This window comes from Hyaena hyaena, unplaced genomic scaffold (genome assembly GCF_003009895.1).
Source record: "Hyaena hyaena isolate Hyena2069 unplaced genomic scaffold, ASM300989v1 scaffold_572, whole genome shotgun sequence".
Taxonomy (NCBI): Eukaryota; Metazoa; Chordata; class Mammalia; order Carnivora; family Hyaenidae; genus Hyaena; species Hyaena hyaena.
The window spans coordinates 724,291-749,102 of record NW_024081210.1 but is presented as its reverse complement, the minus strand read 5'-3'; the positions used below and the strand labels follow the sequence as shown (position 1 = coordinate 749,102).

Here is a 24,812-nt window from a genome sequence, read left to right as displayed (position 1 = left end):
ACGTTTCTTGTGCTCTCAATTTGTAGAGCATCTTGGATCTCTAGGTTTATAGTTTGCATCCAATTTGAAAAATTTTTGGCCATATTTCTTCATATATTTTTCTGTCCTTTCCCGTCTGTCTTCTTCAGAGACTCCAATTACACATATGTTAGGCTGCTTGAAGTTATCTTACAATTTTTTGGATTCCTCTTTCTCTTTGTGTTTCATTTTGGATAGTTTTATTTCTATGCCTTCATGCTTCATGTTTACTAGTCTTAGCAGCAGCGATGTCCAATCTGCTGTTAATACATTCAGTGCATTTTTCATCACATGCATTGTAGTTTTCAACTCTAAAACTTTGATTTGGGTTCCTTTCTTTTTTCTTTCCTTTCTTCCTTCCTTTCTTTTTTTCCCTTTTTTTTTTTAATTAAGTAGGCTCTACACACTACATGGGGCTTGAATTCACAACCCTGAGATCAAGAGTCACATGTTTGTTCTACTGACTGAGCCAGATGGGCACCCTGATTTGGGTCTCTTTTTATATTTTCCATATCTCTCCTTAACTTTTTAAACACATGGAATACAATTATTATAAGCTTTAATATCCTTCTCTGCTAATTCTAGTATCTATGTCAATTTTGGGTTAGTTTCAATGAAGTGATTATTCTCATTTTGGGTCATATTTTCCTATTTCTTTGTGTGTCTGGTGACCTTTAATTGGGAGGCCTTTGCTTGGCTGAGTGCTAGATTTTTTTTTTTTTTTTTGAGTCCTAGATATTTTTATGTTCCTATAAATCTTACTGAGATTTGTTCTGGAATACACTTAAAATACTTGGAAACAGTTTGGTTCTTTTGGGTCTAACTTTTATGATTTATTAGGCTTGATTGGAACAGTGCTCAGTCTAGGGCTGATTATTTCCTCACTATTGCAGTAAAACCTTTCTGAGTGCTCTACCCAGTGCCCTGGGAATTCAGAGTTTTTCCAGTTTAGCTGATGGGAACAGACACTGTTTAAAGCTTTGAGTACTAAGCACTGTTCCCTCTAATCTTTTTGGATGATTTTTTTCTCCTAGCTTCAAGTAATTTTCCCACATACATGTTCTGATCCAGTTCTTTGCTACATACTTGAGGACTGTACCCCTGCATATGTGCAGGATTCTCTTTCGGTTCAGCTCTCTACTCTCTAGTATTTCAGTGCTCTGTTCTACAAACTCGGCAGATGTAAAAGTCTGTGTATTATGTTTTGAAACTGCAAGTGGAATAAGTTTACTAGTTTTCTTCTCTGGGATAAGAAAATATTAACATTAAGAAAGATTTTGTGATCAAATTTCGAAATTAAGTAAAGAAGTTGGAAATTGTTACTGGTGTAATAATTCACTAAAGAACATTAACTTGGATTTTATGGAAGAAACTTGATCAGCCTAGTCTCCGTAGCAGTGGTGATACAGAACTTGTCGAGAACACAGATTTCTGGGACTCACCTTAGAGATTCTGAGATAGTAAATTTCAGACCACATTTAGAAAGATACTGTTCTACAGAGAGTCTGTCCAAGTTCTGTAGGTGATGAAAATAAGAAATAAATAAAATCAGCCGTGGAACTTGTAGGAGTAAAACGTGACTTTCATAATTTTACTGTAATAAATATAGAACAGTTGAGCTATGTACTTTTTACATTTCTTAAGAGATTTTGAAAGGGAGAAGCAATAAAAAAGAGGGGATAAGGAGGAAAGAAGAAGTGAGGATAGTAGACAGAACTTAGGAGAACAGAAGAAAAGATTAGAGAGAATCAAGGCCTGGTGGGAAATGGAAGGGAAGATACAATAGATTCCAAAATGAATGCTATTAGAAGGTAAATTATTTCAGATTATTTTGAGCTTCCAATGAATTTAAATTTTAGTTTTGCCTTGAAACATTTATGAGCTTGATAATCAGGATTTAGGATTTTTGACCTCTTCTCTGAATAGCATAGGTCCTATAGAACCTCAGGGAGAAAATTAAATCTAAGGTACATTTGTTGTAAGACACGACATTGTTTTGTGTAAGAAAAAGTGCTGCCAGAAAAGGACACATTGCACTTTTTTGACATCCATTTTAAGGTGCATTCCAATTTCAGAGATGTCAGAATGTGGGAAAGATATTGTGTCCAAAAATTGATAAAATATAGTGCTTAGAAAACTTCTACCCTTGCCCTCCACCTCTTTCCCCAGTCTAGTCTATTTAGTATGTTGTTTTCCTAGTGTTCTTTAGGGTAAACTCAAATCTTACTTCTTTCATGAAACCTGTCTAGATTCTTACAGTATGGTGTCTCAAGTTTCCTTTGAATATGTTTCTTATTCCCCTTTCAATTTTGAATAGATCTCCTTAATAGAGAATCAAAAGCAAAATAGTAGTTTGGTAGTTCTGCTTTTTCTGCATCATCTGTTAACATTATACCATCTGCCCTAAGCGGTAGACCTAATCCTCCTTTCTTGTTCTTGCTCTACATGTATTTTTTAAATCCTTTTTATTGTTCTTAACATTTTTCATCTGCCTCCGCTCATTCTGGGCTCCTACTTTACTTACATGATTCTCCTTGTTTCACACCACTCTTTTGTAGTCATCCTTGTTCACACGCCTTTCTTTCTTTCTTTTTTTTAAAGCAAGTCTCTTAAAATTCTAAACTTACCATAGCACACCTTATACAACCATATTGGATTCTTCAGATGCCACTTTCTTTTCTTTCTTATCAGATTAACTTTTTTGTTTATGTTAGGATTTCACCTTTTAGAAACTTTCTCTTTCAAAACAGATCTTCCTATCACAATATTTCTGTGGCATCACACAGCTGTTTTCTCCAGAAAAATTTGATTCAGTTCCCTAAAGTATCCTTTGTAACTATTAAGAACTCCAAGATGGCATTGTTGCTTCTTCTCATGGGTTTCATTCCCACTTCACTATTTTATCCTTGTATGTCAGAATTAATTTTTAAAAAGTGGTTCCTTTCATTATTTCTTACAGCTAATGAAAGATGATGTGTTTCATATGCCTAGTGACTTATATTATGCATTTCTAGGGAACAAATCTAGTTACATTCTTGATAGTTGGAGATAAATGTTGTTGGATTACTGCTTTGCCACTTTGTGGAAAATATAAAGAAAGCATTCATTCATTTACTATGTTTATTGAATCAAACCATATATCAGGGATCAAATATAGCCTTGAGGATACAATGGTAAAGAAATTAGGTGTAGTCTCTATTCCAAACTTCACAATCTAGTCGAATGAATTAATATCTTTTATCCAGCAAGATGGTGGGTAATATACTTCCCACAATGAGATTGATACTTATTTTTCACCCTACCCAAATGCCTTCAAACTTGACTTGTTTCAATTCTTAGCTTGCTTGGCCATCAGGTTAATATGTGCTTTTTCTAAAAATGTTACTGAAACTTTTTACTGTGAAATATAACGCGTGCTGTAAATGCATACAACACAAATATACACCTAAACAAATTGTTATACAGGGAACACTCAGGTAACTACTACTCAGATCAAAAATAGAAAATTGCCAGCATCCTAGAAACCCCTCATAGCCTCTTCCCTGTAACAATCACCTTTTTCCCACCAAAAGTAATCACTCTCTTGATTTATATGGTAACTGTTTCTTAGTCTTTCATTATAGTTTTACCACCAAAATGTGTTACACATTAATTTAGTATGTTCTTGAACATTATATAAATTGAACAGAATATACGTTTTGTGTCTGGCTTGAGATTTATCCGTGTTGTTGCCTATCGCAGTACTCATTCATTTTCATTACAGTATGTAGTCCATTGTATGGTAAACATATACTATTATATGTTGATAGTCATTTGGGTTGTTTTCAGTTTCTATTACAAATGCTATTAACATTCTTGTATATTTTTACTGGTACACATGTACATACATTTCTGTTACGTATGTACACATGTACATACATTTCTGGAAATTGGGCATCCTTATTTTCACTGTAGTAAAATGCCAAACTATTTTCCAAAATAGTTGTACTAATTTTACACTCCTTCAAGCAATGAATGTGAGTTCACGTGGCCTCCACATCCTCACCACTATTTACTAAAGTCAGACTTTAATTTTAGCTTCCTAGTGGGTAGCTAATTATGGTTTAGTTTACATTTACCTGACTATAAGTGAGATTGAGTAACTGTTTGTTTATGAGAAGTGCCCATTTTGGGTTCTTGCCCACATTTCTATGGGTTTTTGTCTTTTTCTTACTATCTATGAAAATTCTTTATTCTGTCTGTGACCATTTTATCAGTATATTTGTTGCAGTTATCTTCTTTTGCTCAGTGGTTAACCTTTTCACTGTCTTAGTTATGTTTCTTGAAGATTTAGAAGTTCATTTAATTTAATATAGCCAAGGTTATCATTTTTTCTTGTTGCTTTTTGTGCCACATTTAAGAAGTATTTCCTACCCTAATGTCATAAAGATATTCTATTGTTTTGCCTTTCACATTTAGGTCTACAGTCCATCTGGTTGATTATTGTGTATGGTGTGGTGTGTCCAGTTTTATCTTTTTCCGATACGCATAGCCACATGACCCAGTACTGTGCTTTGGAAAGATGCTTCCCTGCAGTGGCACCTTTGTTGTCAATTCAGTGCATATATGTTTGGGTTGTTTCTTGGCTATCTGTTTCATTGGTGTATTTGTCTCTATTCTTGAACTAGTAGCACTCTGTCTTAATTACTGTGGCTTTATAATCAGTGTCTAATAGAGGAAGTTCTCCTACCTTCTTCAAAGCTGGTCTCAAGCCCTATATAAGCAATTTCATATACATTTTTTAAAAGTTTGTTTATTTTGAGAAACAGCTTATGTGTGCCCATGAGCTGGGGAAGGGCAGGGGAGTAGTGGGATTGAAAGACAGAGAACCCAGGCAGGCTCCATGCTGTCAGCTCAGAGCCTGGTATGGGGCTGGATCTCATGAACCGTGAGATCATGACCTGAGCTGAAATAAAGAATCGATGCTCAACTGACTGAGCTACCCAGGCACCCTTGCAATCCCATATACATTTTAGAATCAGCTTGTCAGGCTCCACCAAAACAAAAAATCTTTTTAAAATTTATTCTAATTTGTTGAATCTATAGATTCAAACCCATGTTGTTTAAGGTTGTTCAGCTGTACATGGTTTATTTTTTTTATCATTTTACTTTAAACTGTCTGTATGTTTTAGATGTATTTATATTTTTCAGTCTGAAAATTTTTATCTTTTAACTGGAACATTTATTTGATTTATGTTTTATGTAATTATTGGCGTATTTAGGTTTAAATCTTATACTCTCTTGTGTGCTTTCTACTTCTTCCTCATATTTTGTGTTCTTATTCATCTCCATTTTTCACTTTTATTTTTTATTGATCTAACTGTTCTCTGTTAGTTTTGGAATTATATACTCTTTTACTAGAAATTACAACAACATCCATAAACAATATAGATTATACAGGTACCTTGGAATATTTTAGTTGTATGTTTGCCCCCCAAATTAAATGCTATTTTTATATATTTTAATTTTATACATATATTAAAAACCCTTACGTTATTATTGTTTTAGAATTGTTACTGGTCATCACACGTTTACTTATTTATTTATTTTTACTGTTTTTTTTTTCTTTTAGTTTATTTGGAGAGTGAGAGTGAGTGGGGAAGGGGCAGAGAGAGTGGGAGAGAATCCCAAGCAGGCTCTGTGCTGTCAGTGCAGAGACCAATGGGAACTCAGTTCCACAAACCATGAGATCATGACCTAAGTTGAAATCAAGAATTGGATGCTTAACCAGTTGAGCCACCTCGGCCCCTCTACTTTCACTATTTTTGCCATTGCTCTTTGTTTCTTTCTGCATCTTCTGCTTTATATCTAAGATTAATTATTATTCTTTCTGAAAGGACACTTTTATATTTACTATGTATTTGCTAGAGACAAATTCCCTCAGTTTTGGTTCATTTTCATTTTGCATTTGGTCTTGAAAGATATTTTTGCTGGGTATAAAATTTTAGGATGACAGTTTTTTCCCCATACTTTAAATGTATCATTCTGCTGTCTTCTGGCTTTTATTGTTCTTTTGAGGAGTCATATTATACTCTTATTGTTTCCTTTTCTAGTCTTCTGGGTATGGGACTGCTTTTTTGTTGTTGTTCAAGGTTTATTGGTGTTTTTGTTGGTATGCTGGCTAGTTGACTGCATTGTTTATATCTGGATTTTTCTTTTTACATTATATGGCAGTGTTGGTATTCTGAAACATACAGAACACAAAATAAGATCTTTTAGAACAGTATACATAATACATGCAATGTGGGTTTTTCTATTGGATCCCAGAATGTAATTGATTAGAGAAAAAAAAGTTGGACCAGACATGTTGGACGGAGGAACCAGGAGTCACATAACACACAGTAAACATACATCTGGTTTGATGGGTAACTGCAGATGTGCAATATTAGCACTGGTGCCTCTGAGGCAGTAGGACAATTTTGCTGGAAATTGTATTGTCTCTAGCTCTTTTTGAGCTCCCTTCTCTCTCTTTTTTCTCTTTTAGTTGTATGCTTCTCTTTTTATTTACTCTTCTTGGGATTGGACAACCTTCTTGAATGACTGGTATTCCCAGTTATTATTTATTTAAATTCATTTTCTGTCCTTTTCTTCTAGAATTCTAAATATATGTATATTGTATGCTTCTCTTCCTTTGTTTCTTTTTTACGTAGTTTAACAAAGCTTCTTCATATCTAGTTTTCAGTTTACTGAGTCTTTCTTGAGTTGTTTTAGAATGCAGCTAAACTCATTTATTAATTTTTTCTTTTGTATGTGCTATTTTTAAATGATATATTCTTTTTAAAAAAAATATATATTTTGATTTTTATAGCTTCTAGTGGCTGCTGAATTTCCAAGCTTGGTTTTTATATCTTTGGACAAAATAATTGTAGTTGTTTAGGTTACATTTGCTGTAATGGATATCAAAAGTCCCTTTGAATGTTTTTGTTTTCTGTTTCTGCTGTTTTTTCTTCATGTTGTGTGTGCCCTCCTGTGCTTGACTAACTTTGGTGGGCATTATATTTGATAATTATTTGTGGAAATTATTTGAGGATAGATAATGTTATCTTCCTTTAGAAAAGATTTAATTTACTCCCTCTAAGCTCCTGGGGTACTAATTTTTCATGCTTGTCTATATATGATTTCCAAGATTAAAGGTGTTTTTTTTTAAATTTTTTTAATGTTTATTTATTTTTGAGACAGAGAGGGAGAGAAAGAGAGAGAGGGAGACACAGAATCTGAAACAGGCTCCAGGCCCTGAGCATTTAGCAGAGAGCCCAGTGTGGGGCTCAAACTCACGAACCACGAGATCATGACCTGAACTGAAGTCAGATGCTTAACCGACTGAGCCACCCAGGAGTCCCTCAGGGATTAAAGTTTCTCTGCACTACCCAAAAGACTGGAAGCCAAACTGTAGTTCATGTGAGGGCTGAGTGATTTCAAGATCACCTATGCTCTCAGGATACAGCTCTTTCAGATCCCAGCTCAAAGCACAATAGTGCTTATACTTAGCAGGCCCCAACATTGAGTGTTTTACTCAGAAATCTGTGAGACTGTCAAATACTCTGGTTAGCAAATACCCTCAAGCAAATGTGGCCTTGAGTTCAGGACTCACCTCTCTGGGTTTCCACCTTTGTCTAATTCTAGACCTAAAAATTTCTTATTGTCTTCTTTGCTTTTTGATACTTTTGAATTTTATTTATGATTTGTTTTATTTTTAGCTTTTTAACTAGTCATTGGTGGGAGGGTTAGTTTGAATTATCTAGTTTGTTATACCCAGAAGCAGAAAGACCTATTTTATGTTTTTCACATATGGTTTTACCATCCTGTTCCTTTTATTTGATTTTGGAGAGACTCTATAGCTATATTGTCTGATATAGCTCCTAATCACATGTAATTGTGGAGCACTAAAATGTGGCTAGTTTGAACTGAAGTATGCTGTAAATGTAAAATATTTTATTAATAATTTTATTTTGATTACATGTTGAAATGCTAATATTTTGGATAGAGTTAAATACAAACTTTAAAATTAACTTCTCCTGTTTCTTTTTACTTTTTAATGTGACTATCAGAAAATTTAAAATTACATATATGGCTTACATTTGTGGTTTGCTTTGTATTTCTGTTGGATATTATAGCTATGTATAAAAGTTGTTGAGAACACATGCTCTGTACCCTGGATTTGATTCCTGGCTGTACTCTTTACTAGAAATGTAATCTGGGCTTTCAAAAAATTTTCTTCCTTTAATTTTCTCTTCTGTAAAATCTGAATAATAGTAATATCTGTTTCAAAAGCAAGTTGTGATGGTAAAACAAGATGAAGAAGGCAATACTTAGTACAACAGACAACTTATAGTAAGTTGATAAAAATTTAGCCATTACTTGTGTTTTTGTTAGTGTAGTATCAGAAATATAGTTCAATGGATATTTTCTTTCTTTATTTTAACATGTTCCCCTCCACCCATAGTAATAGAATTCTGAACACTATAATTTGACTGGGAGCATAAATAAATACACAAATTCCATAAGAGAGGAAGACTGTGTCATAGGCAAGTAGTCATTAGCTGCAGAAACTTTTTAATGCTTCTCCAAGATAATATTGCCTAAAATAGTTCTATGGACTATGTAGCAAGTATGTACCAAGCTGTAAGACTGTAGTTCAGAAGAGAATTTTACAGCCGGCAGTGTGTGGGTGGCTCAGTTGGTTGAGCATCCCACTCTTGATTTTTGGCTCAGGTGTTGATCTCAAGATTGTGGCATCGAGCCCTGCATTGGGCTCTGTGCTGAGTGTGGAGTCTGTTTATGATTCTCTATCCCTTTCTCTGCCCCTCTCCCCTGCTTGTTTGCTTTCCCTCTTTCTCCTTCTCCCTCCCTCTCCCTCTCTCTCTCTCTCTCTCTCTCTCTCTCTCTCTCTAAAATTAAAAAAAACAAAAGTATAGCCAAAAGATGGTGATGTGTTAGAAATGATAGATAGAATATTGTTCCAGGACTTGAAGACTGGACTCTAGACCTCAATCTGCCACTGTGCTCATCTGGAGTCCAGTTCACCTCCTGTAAAATCATAAGGTTGTACTAGATGATAACATAGGCCTATATATTCTGATTTTTCCATATTAATGCTTGCAAATTCTGATTTTTCCATATTAATGCTGGCATGTCACATATTTTAATTTACAGAACACTTATATCCTTAGGTTTTCCAGTTCACATTGGAATTGTAAGAGTGACATAAGGTTAAAGGAAGTATAGAGTCATGACAGGTTAGAGGCACAACTTTTCTATTCACCCAGAAAATCTTACAAGATGCATTAGTTTGTAGCTAAACTATTTTTTACAGAATTGGGTTTAAAAAATTTTTTTAATTATTTTTGAGAGAGAAAGAGACAGAGCTGGAGTGAGAGAGTGGTAGAGAGAAAGGGAGACATAGAATTAGAAGCAGGCTCTAAGAGCTGTCAGCACAGAGCCTGACTTGGGACTTGAACCCACAAACTGCAAGATCATGACCTGAGCCAAAGTTGGACGCTTAACCGACTCAGCCGCCCAGGTGCCCCTGGTTTTTTGTTTGTTTGTTTGTTTGTTTGTTTTAATTTTTTAAAACATTTAATTTATTTTAGAGAGGAAGAGAATGAGTTTGGGGAGAGAGACAAAAGTGGGGGGGAGAGAGATTGAGAAAGAGAATGAGAATCTTAAGCAGATTCCACACTAAGTGAGGAGCCTGACGCAGTGCTGGATCCCATGACCCTGGGATCATGACCTAAGCTGAATCAAGAGTCAGACACTCAACCAACTTAGCCACCCTGGCGCCCCTCCAGAATTTTTAATTTTATTAGAATAAAATGGTTAGTTTATATTAAGATACCATATAGATAGGAATTGTGGTTATAGTTTAATGGAAAGATTACTGGACTTTTAAGAATACCAGGGTTTTCATTGAAATCCTAGAAGAGAGTACAGGTAGTAATTTTTCTGACACTGGCCAGAACAACATTTTTATAGGTATGTCTGCTGAGGCAAGGGAAATAAAATCATAACTTTTGGGACTACATCAAAATAAAAAGCTTCTGCACAGCAAAGGAAACAGTCATCAAAACTGAAAGGCGACCTACTGAATACAAAAAGATATTTGCAAATGACATATCCAAGAAAGGGTTAGTATCCAAAATATATAAAGAACTGATACCACTCAACACCCCCAAAAACAAATAATCCAATTAAAAAATGGGCAGAAGACATGAACAGACATTTCTCCAAAGAAGACATCCAGATGACCAACAGACACATGAAAAGATGCTTAACATTCATCATCAGGGAAATGGAAGTCAAAACAGCAGTGAGATATCACCTCACACTTGTCAGAATGGCTAAAATCAAAACACAAGAAACAACAATGTTGGTGAGGATGTAGAGGAAAAGGAACCCTCACGCACTGTTGGTGGGAATGCAAACTGGGTATTTATCCCCGGAATACAAAAACACTAATTCAGGGGGACCTGGGTGGCTCAGTCCATTGAGCCTCCAGCTTTGGCATCATTTCATGGTTTAGGAGTTTGTGCCCCACATTGGGCTCTCTGTCAGTCCAGAGCCCATTTTGGATCCTCTGCCTTCCTCTCTCTGCCCCCCACCCCCCACTCATACTTAATTCTCTCTTTCTCAAAAATAAACAAACATTAGAAAAAAATGGAAAAAAAAAACCCCACACTAATTCAGAGGGATACATGCACCTCTATGTTTTTACCAGTATTATTTACAATAGCCAAATTATGGAAGTAGCCCAGGTATCCATGGATAGATTTATGGATAAAGAAGATGTGATACACGTGCGTGCACGCACACGCACACACATACACAAACACACACAGGGGAATATTATTCATCCATAAAAAATGAAATCTTGTCATTTGCAACAACATGGATGGAGCTAGAGGGTATACTGCTGACTGAAGTAAGTTAGAGAAAAACAAATACTATATGATCACACTCTTGTGGAACTTAAGAAACAAAACAAACGATCAAAGGAAAAGAGAGAAACTGAGAAACAGACTATTAACTTAGAAAACAAACTGATGGTTACCAGAGGGGAGGAGGGTTGGAAAGATGGTGAAATAGGTGATGGGGATTAAGTGCAATTGTTGTGACGAGTGCTGGGTGTAATATGGATGTGTTGAATCCCTGTATTGTACACCTGAAACTAATATAACACTGTTAACTATGCTGGAATTAAAATAAAAATTTTAGGGGCGCCTGGGTGGCTTAGTCGGTTAAGCATCCGACTTTCGCTTAGGTCATGATCTCGCGATTCGTGGGTTCAGGCCCCACGTCGGGCTCTGTGCTGACTGCCAGTTCAGAGCCTGGAGCCTGTTTCAGTCTGTGATTCCCTCTCTCTCTGACCCTCCCCTGCTCACGCTGTCTCTCTCTCTCTCTCCTAGAAATAAATAAAAAAAACATTAAAAACATTAAAAAATAAATAAAAAATAAAAATTTTAATAACCTGGGTTTTAACTGTACTTTGCTGCTAGATAATTAAGTAAATCCTAAACAAGTTTACTTTGTTCTGATTTTTCTGTAATGTAATAATGTGTAATGTAATAATATGGAATGTAATACTTAGAGTAAGTACTTGAGAAATTTAAAAAGTTAGTACATTTTGTCCTATTATCCAGAATTTGCATTAGTATCTGTGGAAGTACAATAAGGGAGAAGAACTTAAAATGTTATACGAGAATTGTTATATTAAAACATAAATTATATGACATAGAGATCTATAATTTTTTTAAAGCATCACACTCAGATCATTCTTGTAAGTGAGTTCTATTTAATTGTCAAAGGATAGTTGGTTTTTATGTTTTTCAGAGTATAGACCATTGGAAAAAATGGAAAAGTCTCCAGATCATTCTGTGAAACTAGCACAACCTTAAGTTTGTTAAAGTGAACTTAAGCCTAATAGAGATAATACAGACACACCGTTCATGTATGCATGTGCATGTGCACACAAACATATGTGTTAGAAGTCCAAATAAATTATTAGCAAATTGAATAAAAAAATTGTATATGTGATCGGGAAGAGTTTATCTCAGAAATGTAAAGGTGACTCTATACCATGAAACCTGCCCATAGCTCGTTACATCAGCACATTAGAGGTGCTGAATTTATGATTATGTCAGTAGATGAATTTTTTTTCAAGCCAGAGCACATGAGAGGGTCATAGGGAGAGAGAGAGAATCTTAAGCAGTCTCCACATGCTCAGCTTAGAGCCTTATGTGGGGTTCAATCTTGTAACTGTGAGATCACGACCTGAACCAAAATCAAGAGTCGGATGCTTAACTGATTGAGCCACCCAGGTGCTCTGTGATTATGTCAGTAGATGGTTTTAAAAAGAGAGGGAAATCATTTGATAAAAATATGACAGCTTCACTCAGAAATGCAAATTAAAACAACAATGAGATAACATGTAGAACTGGCAGTATGTAGGGAAATGAGCATTCATACTTTGGTTGTAGTATAATTTGTTACTTGTAGGAAAAAACTGATAATAGTTATTGAATTAAGAATGCACATTATCCTTTAAGTACTCTCACTTTTGGGAATCAATCCTTTTTAAAAAAAGTTTTTTTTAACATTTTTAAACATTTTTAACATCTCTCTTCTGAGAGACAGAACACGAGTGTGGGAGGAGCAGAGATAGGGAGATGCAGAATCTGAAGCAGGCTCCAAGCTCTGAGCTGTCAGTGCGGAGCCTGAACTCAAGAATCATGACCTGAGCCGAAGTCAGATGCTTAACTGACTGAGCTACCCCGGCAACCTAGAATTATTCCTACAAAATATAGTATAATAGTATTTACTATAATACTGATATATACTTTTATGGTATATTAGGATTATATGCAAGGACTTCTTGTTTTGGAAACAGTATGAATGACTGTTGATCACTTGGAGGAGTCATTGAATAAATTATTTTCCATCTGTACTGTGGAATATGATACATCCATGGAAGGATATCCATGGTGGTACTATTATATTATGGGGTGAAGAATAACAAATTATGGATTATTATGCACAGTAATCCATTTTTTTGTAAAAAGAAAGGCTATATACATAATGTTTACACGAGCAGTGGGAAATTTGTGGAAGGACTGGGTAAAGAGAGGTGGTGTGATTGGTAAAGGGGGAATCATTAAGTTTTTCTAGATGTGTTCTACAGTGTTTGATTTATTACAAAGAACATTTGTTATCTTTGTAATAATCACGTTTAAATGAAGGAAAAAATGTTAAATTCAGAGTATAATGATGTGAGTTCTCAAGCTCAATTTGGCTAGAGATATGAAAAATTTTTTTAAATGTTATACTTTTTGCTGTAGAGAATACTTGTAATCATTTCCATTTATGAACATTATCACAGATTACTTTTGAAAATAAAGATATTTCATATTAACAGATGGTGGCTTTAATGATTTTTTCTTTTGTAGCAACTTCGTTCCAACATCCAAGAAATGGAGAAACTTTGTTTGAAAGTCCGAAAGGATGACCTACTCCTTCTGAAGAGAATGATAGACCCTGTTAAAGAAGAAGCATCAGCAGCAACAGCAGAATTTCTTCAACTCCATCTGGAATCTGTAGAAGAACTTAAGAAACAGTTTAATGATGAAGAAACTTTATTACAGCCTTCTTTGACCAGATCCATGACTGTTGGTGGTAACGTACTAAGTCTTATTCTTGATCATAGTAATGCAGTTAATTAAAGTTCGCCATCTTGTATAGTTGTTCCAGATATGTGAGTCTCCAGGGAGCACCTTCTGTTTCAGTATGCTGAATTGTTGGACCCGGAGTGTGCCTAGAAATGCGTATCCTAGAAGTTTTGCAGGATAAAAAATTTAAGACTGTGCTGTATAGAGCGGAACTTGGAGGCTGCAAGTACCTATTTGTCTATATATTGAAAATAAATGTTAAATATTTCCTAAGGAGAATGTCATCCTGGATTGCAGCATATACCCCCTTCATCTCCTGGTGCAGGAGTAGCCTAATAAGGCACACCTCTTTCTTTGGCATTCTGATTTTCTTTCATAGTGGATGTTAGATCTATCTCCCAGCTCAGTTTTCTGAGTTTAACTAATAACATTAAAGAGAATCTGCAATGAGGGTCATGCTATCAGCTTTTATGAAGTGATACTCTAAGGAACAGTCCAGCAAAACTTGTCATTATATCGCTTTTAAGGATATAATTGATCATTGTTAATTGCATTATAGTAATGCCTTTAAAAGGAACACACACACAAAATTCTTGGTTTAATACATAGTAGTACTTGGAAGCAGTACTGGATGGCATAACCGATAAGGTTTTTCTACTTGAGTTATTTACTGGAAAGCTTAAATCTGAATTTTTTTTTAGCTACCAAAAGCCAAATTTTTTAACTGTCCTGGCTTTGTTTTATAATTGCTCTTTTCATTTTTCCTTCTTTGTTTCTCTTCGAATTATGCTATCTTGTTACATTTTACATATGTTCTAAGATGCCTTGAATCTTAGTGGAAAAAGTGGAGTATAAGTAAATTACAAATTAGAATAGAATCTGAAGGATGTTATACCTGCTGAGTTTTCCTCTTTTCATTTATGTAGTAGGCTCCTGTACCATTCCCTGTCTCCAAAACTAGATTATTTTTAATGTTATATTTTCAGTGCTAATGACCCAATAATTTACAGAAAGTCAAAATTTAGAAATTAGAGGAAGCATTTAGGTCATCATCCAGACTTTCTTGGTAATCTTACTTTTATTGTATCCTTAGTACCTAGCACATAGTGCTTGACACATAGTGGACCATAAGTAAATATTTCATAAATGTGAATAAATAAGTATCTTTTTGGAGACAATTTTGTAATTTCACACGTGCCATACTACACTCTGTGATAACCAGTATCTAAAGTATTGTTTTGGAGAGAAGGAAGTGTTAATTCTTAGCGCCTTGCTTTATTTGGGAAGAATGCTTTTTGATAGTTTGTGGTTATTGATTATATTATTCTGTCCATATATATCACCACCATATTGATGAGGCTAAATGCTGTTCATATATCATTAATGTGAACTGATACTTTATATGCATGTTGAGAGAAATTGGGCTTCCATGTGATTAAGCAGCTAGCTTATTCACCTAGACATTGTGACAGTTGTGATAGTGGTAACAACAGTGAAGATATGTTGGATTTTCTAGAAAGAGTTGCTGACATCAGTTTCTTTTGCTGTTTAGTTTTGAATTGCCCATCACTAGCAATTACGTAAGAAATAAAAATTTTGAGTCCTGAGAGCTCACAATATGACACTATTCTAATACTTGCTTTAATTTGCATTTTATTATTGCATTATTTGAGTATCTGTCAGTAGGATTGTTTGGGCTCAACAGACTTGGATTTGTAGATCCTCAGAGGAACTGGGTGATTATTAGAAAAAAGCAGCTTACCCAGTTTGGTGGCAATTAAGTATCTTTGTAAGCAGCTGACTGGTGTTAAAAATATGTTTTATATATTGGCAAAATTTGAGGAAGCATGTGTACAGAGAAAATGAAAAAGATTGGGGCAGAGAATGAAGATGAGGGAGAAGAAATGGTGAAATTCATTTCCAACTCTACTGATTCTCAAACTTCTCAAATCATGGACCATCAGATTAGCTAAAGACATAATCACTTGCCACCGGGAGAAACTATACAATTAAATCTCTGTAGCTAGTGTTGATTTGATTGAGACAGTCCATTTATTTAAAAAAAAAAAACCCACCTAATTTTACCTGAAACAATGTGTAGAATGTCAAATTCCAAATGGTCAGATTGTGCTTTGACTGAATCCATTGCTAGCATTTAAGCAGTTAAAATGAACTGTCTTACCAAATGCCTGAGTATTTCACCAAATGTGAGAATTTGTACAAAGTTGCTTTAACCCAGTAATATTATTAACAAATAAATGAGAGAATGAGAAAGGAAGAGAATAATGAAAACAAAGGAACTAATTTACATAAGACCTTAATAGTGGGGTAGGAGCTGGGTTCGCTCCATGTGTGGTCTTCTGACTATGGACTCTTTTCTGTCATTCTACATGTTTTTGTCTGTGTTTTCTGGTTTTTCTTTGTTTTTACTTTAGATACTCATTATAGTAGTGACAGCCTATACAGAAAAATGTGTTTGATTTGCATAGAAGTTAAGTGCCTTAAAATACTTCTTCCTTTAAAAATTCAATCTGATTTTAAATAAATTGGTTGGAAATATCAGCAGAGATTCAGGAGCAATGTTGCTGCATTTCCATGAGTGAGATCGAAATACAAAAATAGTTTTTCATTTACAGATAGAAATAACAAGTAGAATAGGATGTTTTATGTTCTCTGGAGAGTAAAAGAAGCTTATTAAGTTTAGGGAGAAGCTGTGATGATTTTGCTGTTTCTTTTGTCCAGATTCTGAGAGTTCCTAAAGCAAATCTTCTCTGCCAATCTTGCTTGAGCTGAGAAACTCCTTATGTTTCACTTGTGTGTCTAGTTTCATTTTTAGCATACTGCTTCCCACCAAGAGAAGTGATGAGCCTACAAATTTGATTTGTATTTAGAAAGGTGTATCAGGTCATACAGAGTGAATCAGTGCTTCTCTCCATCTTTGTCTTTCCTACTCCCCATCCGGCACATACAGCTCACCAGTGCAATAGGAACAGAATCTTATTACATTTTAAACAAATATTCACAAAAGAAAAGAATCCAATCTTAAAACTGCTGGGAACTTCAGACTGCATATTGAATTTGATAAAATATCAGATTTTATCACAAGTATATATACATGTGAACAGTTTTGTGAAACACGTGGATAGTTTTGGATATTATTCAGAAGATATGTTTTCTATTGGCTTTAATTTTCTTAAAAATCCTCCTTTACTACCAAGTTAAGCCATGACTCAGAAGTCATTTTATTTTGATAGATAGGTTGATATAGATGATCAGTAGATTAATTTCACTATTTTTAAGCTGTCAGAACATGACAAATTCAGGAAATGCTTTTGAATTAATTTAGATTCATAATGAAACTTTCCCTAACATAGTGAGGTTTAGTGGAAACTTTTTATATGTTGTGTTGTAATTCTTAGTAGAATCATTGCCTTTCATGATGAGAGACATGAATAGGGAGAGAGACAAAGAAACGATGTTTGGACATATAGAGAGAAGGGAAAAGTCTTATGTCTGTGTTATTAACAACTAAAAATATCTTAATATTTTTACTACAAATAGTAAATAATGTAGTAAATAATAAGGTTTTGTAGTAAATGATATGGTTTTAAAACTGGAGTTTGAAAAACAGTGGTGAGATGTGTATGTATTCTACATGCCCTTTACATTTGGAGTTGTCATGTGGGTGGAACTATCTTAAATTATTTCATCATATAAAACAGTAGCAATTTTGACTTCTGTGGGCAGGATAAATTCTTCATCCTTCTTTCCTGCAGCTATAATCTGTCTCCGTGCTTTCCATCATCATGTCTGTAGCAATTTCTAAATGTTCAAAGTCCACGAATGTTCACTATGGTACTGATTTCTAATATAAGCTGGAATAAATGAATTATGGAAGTTGTAGATATTAAAGGGTTTCTTTCTTAATTGTTAGTTATGCCTCAAATTGATTAGTGATGTTCAGAGTTGTAAGTTTACAGCAGGATTTTCCATGGAATAGAACAGATTTCTTTGTTCTGAGATTCCATTTGAACTAAGATGCATACGCAGTTTGGTTTCAAGTGAGACGTAAATGATATAAACATTTCTTATTTTTTACAAAGGGAAATCTTTTATGTTTGCTTAAAATACCAAACATTTCCCACCCCTTCAATTTTTAGATCATGAATTTATGTATGACAGTCTCCCCTCATTTTGTTATATACCCGAGCATATTTCATTTAAATCCTCTGTAATAGTATAAGGGTTATGGCTTATAAAAATTCTTAGAGTGGATGTTGTATTTACAAAGTTCTGCTTTTATACTTGGTCTGATAAGGATATCATTATTCATCATCTTATTAAAGAAGTGAAGTTCTTATTACAATAGAAATATTAAGTGGAAGAGCAGTGTTAGAGTAATTCGTTTATCTTGATTGATATGAAAATGAAAATCTTTATGTGATATGTTAGGACATAGGGTAAGTAACTCTTTTAAACATTTGTGAAAATCAGAGGACTTTTAAAGTATTGGATATTTGTCATAATGTTGTAATGTAAAATCTACTCAGTATCTGATGTTTTTGCTCTTCCTGTAAGATAAGGAAGTGTATTCAGAGAAGTTAAAATTCAAAACTAAAAGAACACTGTCAGTTCTGATAAGCCTACAAAATACTTTTTTAATCAACTGACTGTGCCCTTCCTAAACAATTCAGGTCATTTTCCTTGAGAGGCAAAATATTCATAAGTTTCAAAAGTAAAATAGTAATGCAGTTTTATAACATGCCATCAGTTATTGGCTAGGATGAAAAAAGAAATTGAGAAGAAGATGAACTTAAAGAGTTATAATGACTTTTAGGAGTAGATCAGGTGTCATATGTCACTATGTCATGTCCTTGCTTACAACATTTCACTAGGTCTCCACTGTCTGTCAGATAAAGCCCAAAGTCTTTAACTGGCCTGTAAAGCTCATCCTAAACATCTACTTAAATTTTCTGTGTTTGTAACTCTGTGCCTCCTACTTTATCTTTTGGCAAGACCAACCTCCTGATTTTTATGTTAAGCTATATTGTTTGTCCTTTTGAAGGCCTTTTTTCTTTGTCTTGTAAGATCACCTTTTTTAGGAAGCTGTTTCATAAACTGCACACCACACCAGCCTGGGTCAAATGCCATCCCAGGCTTGGAACTCTCAAAATACTGTATGTATCTATATCTCTTTATCTAAATGCCATTGTACTCTTTTATTGTTTAGGACTGTCTTTTTGTATGTCAAACTCTTCTAGAATATGTTCCGTAAGAGCATCTACTTTGTGTTAATTTTTCATCTCTGGTACCCAGCACAATGGGTGGTCAGATAACCTTAAAGTGGTAGGTATTTTGAGCTTGAAGTAAGGGGGACAAAAGGAAATTAGACCTCCAGATCTCTTCTTTCCATTGCCACTGCCACTGTCCCAGAGCATCATCATTTTGCGCTGGACATATTGCACAGCCTCCCAACTGGTTTTCCACTCTCTTTTTTTTACCTTTCAACTTCACACTATAGCTATGGCTCCCTTTCTGAATCTGAAATCTGATGATTGGCACCCTCCACCTTCCCAGTATTCCTCAACTCCTTTTAATAATTCCATATTGATCTTATGAGAAAACCAAGATTCTTTAACATAATTTACAATACCATGAATAATGTCACCTTAGATTTTTTTCCTCACCCTTTGCTTTTCTCTTTCATAGTCTGTCCTTCAGTGGAATTCTTTTCAGTTCCCAAACCTATGCACATATTATTCTCCCTGACCTAAATACTCTCTGCTTCTCCCTCCACCTTTGCCTTGTTTCTCCTATGGCATTTCTGTTCATCTTTAGGCTTCAGCTTCAAAACTTCCCAACTAGTCTTCTCCCCTCCCTACATCTAGGTTAAATACCTCTCTTTTGTGCTCACATAGCATTCCGTATTTACTTGTACCATAGTTCTTATCAGACTATACTGAACTTGCCTATTAACATGTCTGTATTGTACACAGTATGGTAAGCGTCCTTAATAGCAGCAGTAGCAATGGCTATTTATTGTAGTAGTAACTGTTTATTAACCCATTTGTACTGAATATTTAAGTCAGGCACAGTGCAAAGTAAATATCTTATTTTTATTGTTTAATTTTTTGAAGTTTTTATTTATTCACTTAAGTAATCTCTATACCTAACATGGGGCTTGAACTCACAACCCTGAGATGAAGAGTCACATGCTCTTCCAACTGAGCCAGCCAGGTGCCCCTTTCACTTTATTTTAAAAATGAGGAGGGGCTCTTGGGTGACTCAGTCAGTTAAATGCCCAACTCTTGATTTAGGCTCAGGTTATGATCTCATTGTTTGTGGGTGCAGGTCCTGTGTTGGGCTCCATGCTGACAGTGTGGAGCCAGCTTGGGAGTCTGTCTTTTCCCTCTCTCTCTCTGCCCCTCCCCTGCATGCATGCATACGTGTGCTCACTTTCTCTCAAAAATATATAAAGTTTAAAAAAATTAAAATGAGGAAAATGAGTCAAAGAGCTAGTAAATAGCCAAACCGGGACCCAAACCAGGTCTTTTTGGCTAGGTCCATGCTCTTAACCACTATACTACGTTGACTCTCTGGAACTGTTTTTATGGTTTACCATTGTGTCTGTAGTACCTTTGCACACTGATTGGCATTTAGTAGACATTCTGTACATATCAGTTTAATGAGTGAATGATTGGTAAATGAGTGAATGGTTGGTAAAAACCAATCCTCTATGCAAGGAAATAGAGACTTGATGGTAGAGTTTGGAGTATAAATTAATTCATCATCATCGCAGTTTTAATGAGGAAGGCCTTAGTGGGTTGATGACTTTTTATGTTTATTTTTTGAGAGAGAGAAAGAGAGGAAAAGAAGAGAGCAAGCTGGGGATGAGCAGAGAGAGAGGGAAAAAGAAATCCCAAGCAGGCTCCACACTGTCAGCATGGAGCCTGATGTGGGGCTTGATCTCACGAATGTGAGATCATGACCCAAACTGAAACCAAGAGTCAGATCCTTAACTGATTGAGCCATCCAGGTGCCCTGATGACATTTTAAAACTCAAAAGACAGAAGTAGTGGGGACACAGCCTAGAAAAATGAGGAGAAGGATAGATAATATGTACGAAAATATACACAGTGTTCGTTTGATGACAAATTTGTTACCCAAAATGATTTTCATTGCAAACAACACATCAGTCTTCTACTTTTAACACCTTATGAATCTGGTATTTATTACTAAAATACCCAAAGAAAAGGCTAATGATTTAGCATTGAAAATGTGAAACCTATTTCTACTGAGTATCTCTGTGTGGAATGCTGGCCAATCAGAATAGTTCTTCTTCGGTGCTCCTTCCACACCTACCCCTAATTATTCAGATTGGGTAGATGGCATTTGTAGCCATTTTTTTGAGGTGATTTTGTAGAATAATCAAAGAAAAAAAGTTGTTAACTTATGAACAATATCCCCATAGGTAAACCTATTTTTATAGAATAATCAATTTACTGTTAGCCTGAATTCAGTTAGTTAGCATTTTACATGGAAATTGTTCTACAGAATTGATTTATGCTATCCACTTTCTAACCAAGCACATAAACCCTAAACACGGGGCTGTGTTCATTCAGGAACATTTCACACTGCTGAGGCTGAAGATGATCCTCAGAACATGACTCAGGTATATGCGTTGCCTGAAATTCCTCGAGATCAAAATGCTGCAGAATCATGGGAAACCTTGGAAGCGGTATGTAAAAAATTGTTTTCATTTTGGTAGCTGTGAGGCATAAAAATAAGTAACTTCTTTTTTCTCTGTCTCTTTTTAAGGACTTAATTGAACTTAGCCAACTGGTCACTGATTTCTCTCTCTTAGTGAATGTAAGTATAATTGTTTTTGGCTCAGAAATGTTAGATTAGTATAATAGGCTTTTATCAATTACCAAGCTTTTTATTAGAATGTTAATAGAAGTTACAATTTTTAAGACTTGTATTGAGTCATGGATAAAAAGCCTAACAGTCCTCAACTTCCAGATCAATTTAATAAACATTTATCAAACATTTGTTATATAGAAGGCACTGTGTTAGATCCTTGGCACTAAGGATCTGATAAGGTTAGCTATAGAAATAGATGAGACCTATTCTCTGTCTTCAAGGATGTACAGTGAGTGGGTGGAGATAAGCTTGGACTCCAAAACCTGAAATTTCAAATATGATTGTTAAATGCAAAAATGAGATATGAAGGGAAATATTATCAGCTCTAAGAGAAACATTTAATTCCAAGGGAGGGAGGCAGGGGTTGTGAGGTGGAAGTATTAAGGGTATCTTCATGAGATAGGTAGAATTTGCTTGAGCCTTTGAAAACTGAGTAAAATGTCCACAGATGGGAGTGGGAAGGGGTGTATTAGAAAACAGCTGAAGACCTGGAGTAGAGAAATGTGGGGCCTTCAAGAACAACCAGTGTTGCAGTATAACCAAAGGATGAGATACTATGGGCAAGCAAAGCAGGGAGCGTGAGGGCCACATTGATATGGTATTGCAGGCCATACCAAAGAATTTTAACTTAAACTTGTAGACATTAAGGAGCCAATATAAAAAAATTTTTTTTAATATAATTTATTGTCAAGTCGGCTAACATACAGCGTATGTTACATACAGTGAGCTTTTGGTTTGGGGGGTAGATTCCCATGATTCATCGCTTACATACAATACCCAGTACTCATCCCAACAAGTGCCCCCCTCAATGCCCATCACCCATTTCCCCCTCTCCCCTGGCCAGTATAAATGTTTAAGCAGGTTAGAGTGATAAGCAGGTTCACACTGCAAATGGTAGTCTTAACCATTAGCAGTGTGAATAATGACCCCGGGAAGGGAGATAATAGGTGGGATGGCCAATTAGGAATCAATAGCAAGAATTTCACAAAGAGCATTGACAATACAATATAAAGTTAAAGGCCAGCTGAGAGATATTTCTGGGGTAGACTTAGTAGAAATTGGAAGAAGATGGAAGACTCAAAACATTAAGGCTTTATTATGTACAATTGGGTATCCAATGTGATCCAATGACATTACTAACACAGACTAGGGAACATAAAGTAGATTTGGTGGGAAAGACAGAATAGATTCTCTGTCGTTATTTTTCTAATTATTATTATTTTTCCTTCCCAGGAAGTATGGAAAGATTGATTATATGAGTATGTGTGTATATGTCTGTATGCACACACAGGAGCAAACCTGTATCTGTTTATGCTTTTGTCTGGTTTAGTCCCTCCCCCCCCCCTTTTTTTAAATTGAGAGAGCGTGAATGCAGGGAAGGGACAGAGAGAGAGGGAGAGAGAATCCCAAGCAGGTACAGTGCTCTCAACACAGAGCCCTATGTGAGGCTCGATCTCATGAACCATGAGATCATGATCTGAACTGAAATCAGGAGTCGGGTACTTAACCGACTGTGCCACCTAGGCGCCCCTAGTTCTTTGTTCTTGATCAAACTGTGATTTAGGGGTTTTATATCTGTGAGTTATGGTTTCCCTGATGCCTGGCTTTCAAGGATAAGAAGTCCCTTGATTACACAATCTCAGAACTGGCATTGGAAAGGATTTACGAGGCCAGCTAATCTAATTTTTCTGCTCTTGCCCCAGCAAGATATCATATAGATAGTTTTTTGCCTTTTTTGAACAATTACAGTGTGGGGATACTTTGTACTTCAGCCATTCCATTTGAAGACTACCTCTTGGAAGTTCGATTTTGTGTAAGCTCTGCCCTATCATAACTTCCCTCTGGTACTTTTGCCCTCTGGGAGTCATAGACTGAACAACCTTTGTCATTTTTCCGTATAAAATTTTCCAACTTTTTGAGACCAACATTATCCTTCCTCACCCTGTCACACCTCATCATATTTTTTTTTCTTTTAAGAATTCTTGATTCTCTAATGTGTTCCTTCTCTAATATGATTTCTTGGCTTTTTAGTGCTAGTGCCTTCCTTTGCTTGTTTTCTAGTTTTTGTATTTTTTCTTGACATCTAATGCCTAAAATTGAACATCAGTAAATTGTTTAAAGCATTTTCCTTTTTTGATGCTTCTAAGTCAGAAGCAGCAAAATGCCTGAGGGTTTTGAATTAGGTATCTGTACAATCTACCAGTATACTTGCATGTCAAAGGGAATGATACAACAAGAATCCCAAAATATTTGTTGTTTCAGAATTAATATTTATTCAGTTATTGTAACTCATAATCTCTGATCTAATGCACTTCCTAAAATCTTGCATGTATGATTACACAAATACACATTTGTCAAAAGTCATTGGTATCTACACATTAAAATGTGTGTTATATAAATTATACTTCAATAAAGTTGATTTAAAAAACAAACTAAACATGTACAAAGTCTTCTCATTCCAGACAAATATATTTCCCTTCCAGTGGGATAGGCACATGAAAGGAAAATTGAGGGTTTGTGGCCATTTAACAATTATATATCCGATTGGGTTATGTTAGAAGCTCCTAACCTGTAATCTAAGGAAGGTTCGTGTAGAAAGACTTTGGCTATAGCCATAGTTCTATACAAATGTCCTATTTATAATAATCTGTGTGAGGACATGGGACAGAATGCTATTAGGCATAAGCTCAAAGGAGAACCCCTGATTACTCTTTCCAGGGTGGTTGAGTTCTCATGACCACATGCTCAGGGACTCACAGAAGCTCCATTTAGGCTCCTAATGACTTGGGAACATAAGCAGAGTGACCACATCCCTTTCATTATCATCACATGGACATGATAGTATCTAGACAAATAAACCATGTGTTTTTGGAGCACTTTCTATGTGCATAGTACTGTGCTAAGTAAGCTCAGTGAAGAATAGAGAATAATTTAAAAAAAAAAAAAAACCAATAGGGTAGTCATGATAGTCACACAACATTGTGAATGTACTATGTGAATGCAGTGAATTTCACACTTAAAATTGGTTAAAATGGTAAGTTTTATATCCTGGGGTGGTTTTTGTTTGTTTTTTACTATAATGAAAAATGAACCTACAAAGCCATTGACAGATCCAAGTGTGCTCCAATAATAAGTTAATATCTACGAAGCACCCTTCATTTTTCTTCAGCATTT

At 35.3% G+C, this 24,812-nt stretch overlaps 1 protein-coding gene across 1 annotated transcript in view; it reads left to right on the top strand.

Annotated features, from left to right (window-relative positions):
* STX17 (syntaxin 17) overlaps nt 1-24,812 on the top strand; it is a 61,972-nt gene that overhangs the window by 30,985 nt on the left and 6,175 nt on the right. The window contains exons 4-6 of the mRNA XM_039256574.1: nt 13,497-13,722; nt 21,338-21,453; nt 21,534-21,584. Coding sequence (XP_039112505.1) covers nt 13,497-13,722; nt 21,338-21,453; nt 21,534-21,584 — 393 coding nt within the window. The remainder of the gene's footprint in view (nt 1-13,496; nt 13,723-21,337; nt 21,454-21,533; nt 21,585-24,812) is intronic.